The 13645-nt window shown below is 31.7% G+C and overlaps 1 protein-coding gene across 9 annotated transcripts in view; it reads right to left on the reverse strand.

Moving 5' to 3' along the window:
• LOC143250856 (calmodulin-binding transcription activator 2-like) overlaps positions 1-13645 on the reverse strand; it is a 188657-nt gene that overhangs the window by 94451 nt on the left and 80561 nt on the right. The window contains exons 1-2 of one of the 9 annotated variants that reach the window (XM_076501988.1): positions 10433-10844; positions 9510-9606 (exon numbers count right to left, since the gene is read on the reverse strand). The exons of the other annotated variants lie outside the window; for them this stretch is intronic. Coding sequence (XP_076358103.1) covers positions 9510-9516 — 7 coding nt within the window. The 5' untranslated portion in view covers positions 9517-9606; positions 10433-10844. Of the gene's footprint in view, positions 1-9509; positions 9607-10432; positions 10845-13645 lie in introns of those variants that run through there. 9 annotated transcript variants of the gene reach the window in all.

Raw genomic sequence — 13645 nt, forward strand, 5'->3', positions numbered from 1 at the left:
ATACACATAGATATAGACTGAGTTGTTATACCGCGGCTAAAAACAGAACAAAAAATACTATGGCTTAATATTACTTTTGTCAGCTCTATTATATACTTTTTAGTTACACTTTTCAAATAAATGAAAAATGTATCATACATTGCATAAATATGCAATATGTGTTACCTATATACTTAGTTTATCTTAACCTCTCACATAACCTAAAGATAGTTTTTCAGATTTTGACACTTTTCTTGTAATCAATTGATTGATCTTATCTGAAGCGGTCCTTGTGTTTATTAGTTATCAAAAAACCTGGAGTGTAATGTATACTCTATAAAAACGTCGAATTAATATACGATTACATATACATATATATAATATACACACACACATGCACTCATCACGGTTTTTCAAAGTATGACTGACGCAACATTTATAAAGATTTAAATCTGAAAAATCTTTTTAAAATTTTCATCTTAAAATCTGCGAATAAATACACTTCCTGAAACAGCATAGCGGATCACACAATGGCTCCGAGTTTGTTTGTTTTTTGGTACAAACTTTTAGCTTATAAATCCGTCTTTTGTTGACCAAGATCTAATTATATTTTTTACTCGAGAGGTTACACCTTTTCGATTGACCAATCCCAAGGTCTCGTATACTGATTTACTCTAATCCTATCTAAAATAATTTCTAGTAACAGAAAGGGAAAAAAAAAAAGGTATCAGATTAATTTACTGTAACCCCGCCTAAAAAAAGTTTCAAGAAGTTGGCTACTGAAGATTCCCTCTTCTTTATAATAATGAATTATTCCAAATAACAACAAGAATAAAACTAAACTATTCTACATGTTTCAGAAAATTCTTGTCTGATTTCAACATTTACACAGGCGATAAAAAAAAGAGAAACACTAAAATAGTACAACTGTCAGTAATAAACGTTTCAATGACTCCAGTGGCACAGCGGTTTCGATACCCGTGGTGGAGAGAGCACAGACAGCCCATTGTGTTGCGTGGTACTTAATTATAAACAAACAAATGCTTCAAATGTCACAATCATCGTGAGACTAAAGTGTTATGCTGTGCCAGCAGTTTAATGTTGTGTATTGAACAGTACAGTTAAAATACTACGATAAAACAAGTGCTATTTCTTTTTTTTGTCAAACATAAAAAAAAGAGGCCGAGAAAAATGTTTTGCGTTTATTGATTGAATAATAAAATGTACACACACATACCTGGTACTGTCATAATGTTTCAACTCTTATCTTTTTTTAGTTTAGATCCTTATACTCTATAGCTCTGCAGTATTTTTGATAGAAGTTTCTTCAGCGTTGACGTACTGATATACTGATGACTACCTTAAAACCTACTGTAACCCAGTAAAGTACACAAAGTTTACTAGTTACATATTTATTTTAATGCATTACATATGAAGACAACATAAAATCAATAGGAAGTCTCCTATAAAGTACAACGCATCAATGAATTACCTCTACAATGTTATTTCAAATATCTGAAGGGCATTGTCACTTTTAAAGGACAAATCTGTTATCAACTGTATTACGTTAGCCAAGCCAATGCATTGTTACTTGAAACTGTCATTTCTACTGTAACAAGTTTCTATCGAGGATGGCAAACTCGCACTTACACTACAGATCTTGACAGGTAATATAAGAATCAGTTTTCAAGTCCATTTTTAAACAGACCAAACGATTCTCTTTATTTTGGCTGTACGCTCTGCTTCCACGTACGTAGATATAAGTTATAATACGTTAAACTGCTCGTTTTTTGTGCGTTTTTTTTTCTGTAAATGCGATCAGATGACTCTGATAATCATGGCTTTCTTTTCTGTAAATCAAATGTCGTAGATGTTATTCATACAGAGACTTACACGTTTCATGAGAATAAAATGAAAAATCGTTTCTTATTATACGTATGCAATAAATCAACTTGAGGCTTTGAAAGGGAGTGTTATTCAAGAAAAACAAACTGACACATATTACAAAAAAAAATAAATACAAATGTAGTTCAAACGATCGTACCTTGGCAAATTCTTGAGCATGTTATCTGCCAAAGACCATAACAAAAAACACGTTACACATACTATCGACACTAATATACTACAAAATTCGCTTTAATACAGCAGAAAGATAAAAAAACATCTCTTTGGAATGGTTTTCCGTGCAGTATGGAATTGATACACGCCGGGAATGTCGTGCACATGGAATTGTTGTGTTACCCAGAGAATACTGGCTCTCAAAACTTCGAATGTTCAAAATGTATATGAAAACTGAATGGCTTGACGAAAGTTATGCAATACTACACGTATCCATATAGGGGTGAAGATGCAGTGCATCAAGTTGGCGGACTATATTGACGGCCCTTCTAGCAGTATTTGTTTCAATGACACATTCCATGCACTTCGACATCGTGCAATCGGCTGACCGGGACTGGAAATATGTTACTGGTTGTGATACACACCATAAATATGATAAAATGACTGTTTTGATTCATTATGATTGAGCTGATTGTAAGAAAATAAAGCTTATCAAGTGATATATATGTATTATGCGGTGTACGAGCAACACATGATAGCCGCCTATTCTGTCTAAATATGGTAAAAAGGTCTCCATCTGTTATTATATAAGCTGTTCTATGTTATATTTATGAATAAATAAATATATATATAACGTTAACAGTAAGTATTTCACATGAAATGGTATAATTTATAATAAAGCCCACCACCACTACCCAGACACACGTTATTGATCGCCATCTTGGAAATTATAACGTGATAAAGGTAAAGGCCTACTATATTTGCCACTAAATTTGTGTAGATTTTCATACAAATATGATGCAAGCAATTTCAAGGCTTTGTCACACTCGTTCTTTATTGCTAAAAAACAAATTCACATTTCATTTTCATAGCAACAAACATTTTCTGTATACTAAAAGTATGTTAATACATTTTCTTCGTTTTTAAGATATTCGATTTATATTGGCATATTTTTATTCAGTCACATTATTCATACATAATTCGAAAACGCCTTGTACATGTTTATATATTAATTGTAATGAAACTATCGTTTACTTGAAGTAATTCTTGTTACAAGAGAGTTTTTATTCACATATGACAGTCATTTATTTCAAGTAATTCTTTTTACAACAAAGTCTTTATTCACATGAAACACGCAATATAAACTTCAATTAAATATTTCTGCTTCAGGTATAGAAAAACGATTTTTAAAGTGAATTTAAGTCATTTACGTTACAAAAGCTGATTAACAAATTATTTCTTCTTCTTCTGGCTCCTCGATAAAGAATATTTCTTCCACAAGTCTCATTAGTTCTAGTGTAGCAAAGAAACATTACGGAGAATTAGCTACATGGGCAGAAAAAGGGAGTTACTTTTTATCTTTGGGTTCCGATCTTCAAATAACAATTAGGACACAGTCATACATCTCATCAGAAGATACAGTTTGGTTTAAACCACCCACCCGAATCCCAAGTAACGAAAAAGTCACAATTACAACAGTTCGTAATGAGATACGATTTGCAATAAGCAACTCACATGACTCTCAACTAATGATTAAGAGACATCAACCAAGATGTGGCAATCTCCTCTGTGAGTATTTTTTAGTTTAGACATTTGACACTCACATGTCCAACGTTAAGAAAAAACAGCAGAACTGCAACTGAAAACGTACTACCAGAATATGAAGAACAGATCTTTACAAGTTCTGATGGAGTGAAGACTTTGAAAATCACTAAGTTATTAACTATTGTTTGTTAAATAAAGATCTATTGCGCCTGATTTGCTTATTACTCGCTACTGTTTATGTTAAAAGATAACCATGTACGCCTATTAAATTTTTAAAAAGTTTGTTCTATGTTTTAAATAAGATGCAAATAACGTTTTAATTATAACACACGGTATATTTTATGTTAAATAAAAGGTAATTTAATGTCAACGATGTCAACTGTGATTTGTCATGACTCTTTGTAGCTCTGAAGAGTTTAGTGCAAACGAACAATCTTGGAGTCACAGAAATATAGAATGATTCCTGCAACAGATACATTTTCACATTAGCCAAACAACAATAATTTTTGTTGCTGATTTTCGTCTGTCACTGTTCAGATATTCAAAAGCTAAGAGGCAGCGATATGACTTAATTTTATAAGAAAGAGAGACAAACGAGATGCTAGTGGTTTGGTACATTGATTTCATAATCAACGCTAAATGGATGAAATACAACGTCCACAGGAAGAAAAAAAAGAGAAAGAGAGAAAGAGAATGAGATTAGGCTTAACAATATATATTCTCGAATAAACACGGTCAGAAAGAAAGCAGAAGAAAAGAAGAAAGTGTAATTGGAAACTAAATATAATTTCCATATATTCTTTCTTTCTTTCCAGTTCAATATTAAATTCCACTGTGTCATTTTATATTATATATGATACTTTATTTTTTTATGAATTTCGCGCAAAGCTACACGAGAGCTATCTACACTAGCTGTCCCTACTTTAGCAGTGTAAGACTAGAGGGAAGACAGCTAGTCATCACCATCAATCGCTAACTCTTAGGCTACTCTTTTACCAACGAATAGTGGGATTGACCGTGAATTATAACGTATGCCATGGCTGAAAAGGCAAGCATGTTTAGTGCAACGAACATTCGATCTCGTGACCCTCAGATTACGAATCGAGTGCCCTAACCACCTAGCCATGCCAGGCCAATGTCCATGATAATACTGAACATGCAGAGTACATTTTCCTACGGCAGCATATGTAATGAAGTATTCAAGGTACATAAGAGAACAAAACAACTTTAAAAAATCCATCAACCAACGTTAGACAAACGTTTAAAACTTTACTCTCTTTTAGTTGTACTTCGTTAAAACGTGAAACTTATCAATTGTTATCAAGATAAGTTAGTATATAACATCAGCATCAAAAAGTTTGAGGATATTTAAACAATGACAGTTTTCTTAACACATGTATATAGTGCTTAGCTCTTTTTAACACACGCTACTGTGTATGTATTTCAATCAAAACATAATTCATGTAGAAGAAATTAAATTTAGGAAAGATAGCAGGAAATGTATCTTTTGATTTCAGTTCTTTTGGATCTGTAGTATTTATAATGAATATGGTTTGAAAGCGATTTCTATATTTGTCGTCTCGAAATCCTAATATTTTAATTACTAGATTTAGTAAAGATTAGCGTTAGAAGAATCAAATTTTGGTTGAAACACTCTTACTCTGACTTAAAGAGATTTTCAACCAATTGTCGAGCCATGCGATGTGAATTAGCGTTGCACATACATAAGCAATACTAGATAGAGGGACTTTTGAATGTCAAATATTTGATTTAGCTTACATGATTTTTTAAGCTAATTACGTACATCATTTTAGAATTTCTCTAAAAAAGGTTTTTGGATGACTGCTTTATCATCTCTAACCCTCATTTCGATATAACTGAATTTTATAAACCTGCGTAGTATTCAGCTGAATTTTAAATTTACTCATAAATGTGACATATTGTTTTTTACCTTTCTTAGATGACAATTACAAAGCCATCAGTTCCAAATTTCACCTTGATTTGTTTTAGTAATAATCAATAATATTTTAAATTAGAATTACCAATTACTTTAGTTCAAAAGATTTTAAGACTAAAATATTAAAAGGAAACATCAGAATGTACGTTAAAACTTTATTAATTGTAAAATTGTTATAAGATGGTCGAAGAAGTTATGTAATTACTTTCTAATTCTTTATGCAGTCTTAATGACTCAAATATATTTATTTTACCAACGAACAGTGGGATTGACCACACATAATAACGCCCCCACGACTGAAAGGGTGAGCATGTTTGGTGTAACGGGGATTCGAACCCGTGACCCTCGGATTACGAGTCGAGTGACTTAATTACCTGGCCATGCCGAGCCAAAATAATATAGGTGTAAGTAGATAAACAGATTTTATAATCATTGGCCCTATTTTGTTACATAAATTTGAAATGTAATTTTTTGTCTTTAATAATGAAGTTGTACAACTATCATATTAGAGGAACCGGTTTAGGTTTGATTCTTGCGAACTCTTGCTAGTTTTTAAGGATTTTTATTCCATAAGTTTTATTTTTGCAAAATCATTAATGAACATTTTTCTGCTTTTTTGTAGATAGGAAAGCCACATAGAGGCTCAAACCCGGGTTTTAGCGTTGTAAGTTCGTAAACTTACAACTGATAATACTTTGTTTTTATATAAAGTTTTAGTTTACATTAATGCCTGATTTGAAAGGTATAATGATTACTTGTGTAAATGCCATAACTGCAATCCTGATTTTGACTCCTTTTTCAAAACATTTTAATGGGAGAAATTAGGTACGTGTTGTGGAACTTCAAACAGTAAATTTACAAATTATTTTTGTTTATTGAGGATTTTTAATTATTAAATCTTCTGATTAAAGCAAACTGCCTGTCTAGATCAGAATAAATATAAAAAAAATCCGATAAAGAAAAATAGATACTTCATGTTTGAAAGTTTTGTTAAATTCTGTAGTTCATATTTATCCTATTTTAATTACACACACATAAATACATATTTAATCTATCTAACTTTTCTTCGTGACAGCTTGTTCCTAATATATATTTCAAATTTTTCAGATTACTCAAAAGTAAGTCTTTTCAAACTGTACGATACACCGCCTAAATTAGCCAGGTTAGTTCTACCATTAGAACGATTACTAATTTTATAACCACCCACAACTAAGAGTAAGGTATATTCAATGCTATGTCATAGAGTTGAGCGCTGGACTTTTAGACTAGAAGCCCGGAACAAATTTATAACTGATACACACACACATATATATTTAACCTTTGGGTTAACAGCTGTATTAAAGATAGGTTGCAATTAAGAAATGTGCAAGTGCGATTTTTACAACCAACAAACATTTTTTTTTAATTTTATAATTCAACTGAAAATTCTAAAACAGCAAAAGGTTTCAAGACGATAGGACAAAATTTCTAATACATACAGAGCTTGTGTAGCTACAGAGTAACAATAAATAAATATGCTTACAAAAGTAAGTGAAATCTACATGTACTTTTAACCTCTAAGTTGCGTTTCTTTTTTAATAACTCATCATATACCTTAAAACTGAATTTGTTTCATTTGAGTCGTGGGTAGCATGCAAACTTCAAACAATCGTGTTATACTCTGTAGATTTAATTACCTGTAGCATAATACTGCTTACACGCAAGAAACTATGTATGATCAGTAGCTGCAGCAAGGCTTCATTAAGACTTAGTTTTTATGATTTTTCCTTCACAACCTCTTCAATATTGCTGATTTACCAACACCTTTTTTTAATCCAGATATTTTTTTCTGGCACTTACACGTAATCTGTCTCTTACTTAAATAACTACACGATCCTCTCTCTTTTTGTTTATTATTTTGCGCATACATATATATATTTTCAATATTCAATTTTTGTTTTTTAAGTCATTGCATTATCCTTATCTGTATTTCCAATGGGCCTTTTTCATAATTACAATTTTGATAAATCTCACGTTTTCCGTTGTAAAATTAAATTGCGCCTTAAAATAAATTTAACGTTTATCTTTTCTAGCTAATTATAGAATGTACTGAACTATCGAACGAATATGGTTACTCAGGATCTCTTACACACATATATATGTATGTTTTTTTTTGCTCTTATCCTAGTCTCTTTGTCTCCTGAAAATATTAATAACGGCTATGCGCATGTTATATCCTATTTCTGTTACTCACATCGTTTCTAACTAATCATAATTTTCCCTCGTGGAAACAATCACAATACATACGCCTTTCTAAATCATTGATGACGTCTATATTAACTAAAACTCTACAGTCATTCTCGATTTACTCAATTTCTACGCACTTAAAATTAATCCATTCTAACAGCAAACACCTCTTTTCGTTGTTACTAATTATTCAATATCTTGTTCTGTATAGAAATCCATCTTCGGTACTTTATGAACCTGTACTGCACTGTTCAAATAGTTTCTTATTTTGCTATAACCTATAAATATATCTACATATTTTCCAAATATATCAAGCCATATTATGTCATTTTTGAAAATATACTTCTATTGTAGTTTTCCTCAGACTCTGCATAGCTTGGTTGTCTAAATTAAAGTTCGTTGTCTTGGATACTTTCAACAGAAAACATTTAAAATCGGTTGTTTACAAGATCGACAACTATAAAAGTTATTTTTGCACAAACATTATTGGAACGACGTAAAATGTAGCGGCGTTGACAAATACTTTATTTTCAATGAGTAATAACTAATACAAAGTTACTGTATTCAGTAAAATTAACACGATTACTTTGTTTTGTAGTAAACTTACGGCAGAGCTCATTGCAATTATATATTTTGTAATTATACAAACACAAAGTATCATGTACGGTATGCTAACACCACTTGTCACTTTCTCACTGAAATTCACCTAACTTATATTTTATAGCTGACAACTTTGATTGAACAAAGCAAGTAAATTTCAGGTATGTGTATTAAAAATGATAGCAAATACATAACTTAAACTTCAGAGTTCCTTTATAAATTCTTAAAGTCTCAGTTTAAAAGCTACAGACTGAAGAGATGGGCAAAATATATATCATTTGTATTTCAAAACAAAAAAAACAATTTTAACAAACTTTATACATATACAGGTACACTACTTTATACTGTAATATGAAAACATAAAACATTAATGACGGTGCTGATAAAAAATACGCAACACTTATAAAAGCAGTCAGAGTAAACCAGAATGTTAAGTGACAAAAACAACATACATTAATCAGTGATAAAAACTGATTCATACAGGTGAAACTCGTCGTAATCCATACATTAAAAAAACTGTTGTTAGTAACACTACAAAACAAAGATTAGAAGCTACATATGTAAACAATTATACAACTGATCTTATAATGCATGTTTCTTACACAGTTTTAATTATAACTGATTTTTACAGCTAGTGTGCCCTCAGTTACCTATTAACATTCTTCCCGCTCTCAAATTTTGTACAATTAACTTTTTCACAAATACAGGCATAAGTGAATAAAATTACAAACCTTCCAGTAGCACAGAAGTATGTCTGCGAACTCACACCGCTAGAAACCGGGTTTCGATATCTGTGGTGTGTAGAGCACAGATAACCTATTGTGTAGCTTTGTGCTTAATTGTAGTCAATCAATCAAAATTACAATAACGATGTCAAACTACGAATTCTACTTTTATGACTTAGAATAAGGTTTTGTTACTTGTTATGTACTTAAGTACATAAACAAATAAGCTTGAAATGTATTACATGCTCTAACCCATCCTAAACATGGCGATTTAGATGCTAAAATGTATGTCACATCTGTCGAGGAGACAAAGTCTACGTTGAAAGTTCTTGCAAGTTTACAAAGTTTAGTTTAACTTTCCTCAACATTCAAATGGTGTAAAATATAAAAAGATGTTAAACATTCATGTTAATACTTACTTAGCATAATCTTCTCTTCTGCAAAAAACGAACATACGTATAATTTTCTTCGGTCATCAAGTATGTAACAAGTTCCTTTATGACACACACCATACTTCTGAAAATATGCATGACGATTCACAAAACAAAACAAAACAAAACTATTTGACAATAACAAAAATACTTTTCTTAGGAGTTGAATATTTGAGTAAAATTGGTTTCAATGAACCATTAGTTGTCATTTAGTGGAAATAAACACAAATAACAAACCGATACTTCTCACATAATAAAACATAAATTATACTCTAACTTCTCTACAGGCTTCAAACTTTGGATTCTAGTTCACGATAAGCAGGAAGATTCACCAAAAGTTTTGATCAGACACTCATTTTGTTTAGGGCATAATTTGTTCTGTACTCTAACGCTCAAATCATGAACGTGATTATACATAATTCAGCATTCTCTTTTGTGCAAAGTTAAAGGAATCAACTACTTTTATTTAAGCATGTACTACACGCTTAAACATTTCTTCCGGTATGACCAAACATTTCCGAATGTTATTGCTGTTTAAATAAACCTTAAAATATAATAAAGATACAAAAACAACTCGAATTCTTCTCCTTTTCTAGTTGAGAGATAAATTTTATTACATTTGCAAATTTTAGCGCTAACGGTCTATAGTTATGTTCTTGCCCGTTAATGTACGAATGTGTAAAGTAGTTTGAACGAATTTATGATCTCTATACTTCTTCAAGATTCAGAAAAGCAGGTTTTAGGTAAAAATCAAACTGTTAGTTCGATATACAATAATTGGCAATTTTCTGCAAGACAAGATTGGGATACAACAACAACATTATAACTACACAATTCGCTCTTAATAAGTCTAAGAGTTAATGACTGAGAGAAAAGTCAATGCTTGCTGGTAGGAAAACCGTGTTACTGACACAGTACAAGTTAAATGATCCACCGTCAGCAGCTACTACTGTTGACCACGTTTCTTTCACTACCTCTACACAAGTTTGAGTAAGTCCGCAGCTTAAAACACATTACGTAGTGCTAGCAATTGAAGTACAGCTTTATGTATTATAGTTATACGAAGATACAATTATCAAGATCTTCCCTAAACTGACCAACTTCGTCATAGGCCAAACACAAATATTATTTTTTCAAGGGCGAATAAGGGCCTATCAACGAGCGCAGCACTGGCCCACGATACACATGCAACAAGGAGCGCTCGTTCCCATTCGTTGATCGTGAGTTGAGCTCAAACAACCAAACATGGTGGCGCTTCAGTATGAAGTCAATACTCAGGAGTAAAGTTTATTGTTTGTTTTTTTAACATTGTAACTGTTCGACAAATATTAAAACGACATGACAGTAAGTCAAGAAAGCCAATAAAACATAACTGTAGCTGTTTACCCAGGCACCGAAAGACTAACAAAAATGCATCATAAGAGTCACAAATAAAAAGACAACAGCGATAAACGTAACATACTCTCTATAATTACAATAATAATATCGACGTTCAAAAGATATGGCAAACAACCAATAACAATTTTTTTTTGTAAAAATTAAGAGTAATGTAGGGATGTTAATGTCAAAAAGTACAGAAACAAGGTAAGGATGGATACACAAAAATATACAAATATCATTCCATAAGTAACCCAATACTTCGAAGAATAAATTTTATCTACAAATACATATTGAATTCCTGTCAATTGCATGAATTCAGATTTGAGTAAAAGCACCTACAGTGAATATTTCTATACAATCTTACAGTGGCTAATAGTAATAAGCTTATGAGATTGACCAGTCACAGTACTTGGTTTTTAAATTTCACGCAAAGCTACACGAGGGCAAGTTCCATACTTCCAAATTTTGTTACCTTTGTCTCTATATTGTTAAAAAATAACAATGTTCGAATACCAGAAAAGATGGTTGCCGCAATTTGTTTCTACATAAAGGAAAAAGCCTATATATTACTTCATTAATAGTTGTAGACCATACCAACATTCACAGAGAAACAATAGTTAATTGACTGGTATTACAGGAGACTTAGAAGATTACAGAAGATGAAGAAAGCTGGTGAAATAGGATATTAGGACATCAAAAAAAACGTGTGAGGAAAGGTTAGCTGAAAATGTAAAAATGTAAGGATTTCTTTAAATACATAATGGGTAAACAAAATGTTTAAATGGGGATAGGACTATCGAAGGATGATAAAGGAGGACTAGTATATGATTTTGATTTTACTTTGATTTTTACTGATGAAGATTTAAGCAATACTCCACATCTTGAACAAGTAATAAATGAAAGCGAGATCAAACAAGATGACTGCATTAAATCTGAGCTGGTTACAAAAAAAAATAATTGAGAAATTTAAAAGAATGATAAGGGTCTTGGGCCAGATAATGTTTCCCCAAGGGTTTTAAAAGGGGTCAAAGATTGAATATGTGACCTACTTACTATTTTTTGTCAGTCCTTGAATAGTTTACAGGGAGGTGATAAAATTGTCCCAGTAATTATAGACCCATTTGTCTAAAATCAGTTATGGGAAAACTGAAGTTTAATATTTTATTGGGTAGTCAGCAAGGTTTCAATAAGGGAAAATCTTACCTTACATATATATTTATATTCTTTGAAAAGGTCGCTGCTTGTGTAGATGAGAGTGAAGAAGTAGATTTGGTATTCCTGGATTTTCAGAAGGCATTTGACAAGGAGCCATTTAAAAGGCTTCTGAAACAATTATTTCAGTATGTGTGAGGAACAAGTTAGTAAACTGAATAGAAGAGTGACTGGATGAAAGAAAGCAGAGGGTTGTTACAAATGGAGTTCAGCCAAACTGGATTAATATCAGAAGTGAGGTGCTTTCAAGACTCAGTTTTAGATCTTTTGCTCTTTTCAATTTACACCAATGACACAGATGAAGAAATAGTAAAAAAATACTTAAATCTGCAAATGATAGTAATGTCTTGGGTGTTCCTAGCTGTAATGAGGATACTACTGATTTACATAAGAATTGAGATCATTTAGTGAGTTGGATAAATAAATGGCAGATGGGTTTTATACTAAATGCAATGTAACACACGTGGATTATCATAATTTGAGTTATAAGTATAAGATAGAATGGAATAACCTTAACAATGTTATCAAAGAAAATGATCTTGGTGTAATGGTTAATCAGTCTCTTAAGTCATCCAAGCTATGTGTTATTGCTGGTAGTATGATTTCAGGTTGTATCTACAGAAATGTTGAATACAAGTATAAAGAGGTTATAATTTTATTGCATAGATCACTGGTTAAGTCCCATTTGAAATACTGCGTTCAGTTTTAGACTTCTTACTTAGGAAATACTCTGAATTATTGGGCAGGGTTCAGAGAAGGGTCACTAAAATAGTGTCTGAGGTGGAAAGGTTGTTATAGGTGGGTTTCCAAGGTAGATTTTTGTCAACGTTCTAATTCACTATAATTGCAAAAACAACATACGATGTTAATTGATAAATATATTTGATTAATACAATTGTACTATGATCTTTAAGGTGTTTATTTTATGTATTAAATGATACATTTTCTAATAATCATCATGCTTTTTTCACTACAAAAAGAAAAATTAAAACGAGTATAGTTGAAGACTATGTTGATCAGTCTCAATTAATTGAGAAATTTACTACTAAAACTCAGTTTTTGACATACTGATCTCGATTATATGATTATCCTGCCACCTAGTAACAATCCCTAAAATGAACTGTGACTGTGTCCAAGAAACAACTTCTCTCAATGTCGCTGCTACGTTGCTGATACAAAAACACATATAAAGAGATCTTGCTGTCTAGAATTAAAATACATACTGAATAAACATGTATGTATACAATGAATAATGTGAATATGCATTTCATAACACACAGGAAAATACATTTTTTTTAGTATTTTGTTTGTTGACGAGGATAAAGCTACACAATGGGATATCTGTGGTGTACGCATTGCGGGTATATAAACACCAAATTTTAAGCGCTATAAACTCTCAGACTTACCGCAGACTGGTATCGGAGCGTACATTTTGTTTGAAATGACATCGTGAAATAACGTGTGTTCGTATGTTTTGTATGTGCATCAGGCCATTAGACCCAAATCAGAACATTCTCCTTACATATTGTTAG

The sequence above is a fragment of the Tachypleus tridentatus genome, chromosome 1 (assembly GCF_004210375.1).
Source record: "Tachypleus tridentatus isolate NWPU-2018 chromosome 1, ASM421037v1, whole genome shotgun sequence".
In the NCBI taxonomy this organism is placed as follows: Eukaryota; Metazoa; Arthropoda; class Merostomata; order Xiphosura; family Limulidae; genus Tachypleus; species Tachypleus tridentatus.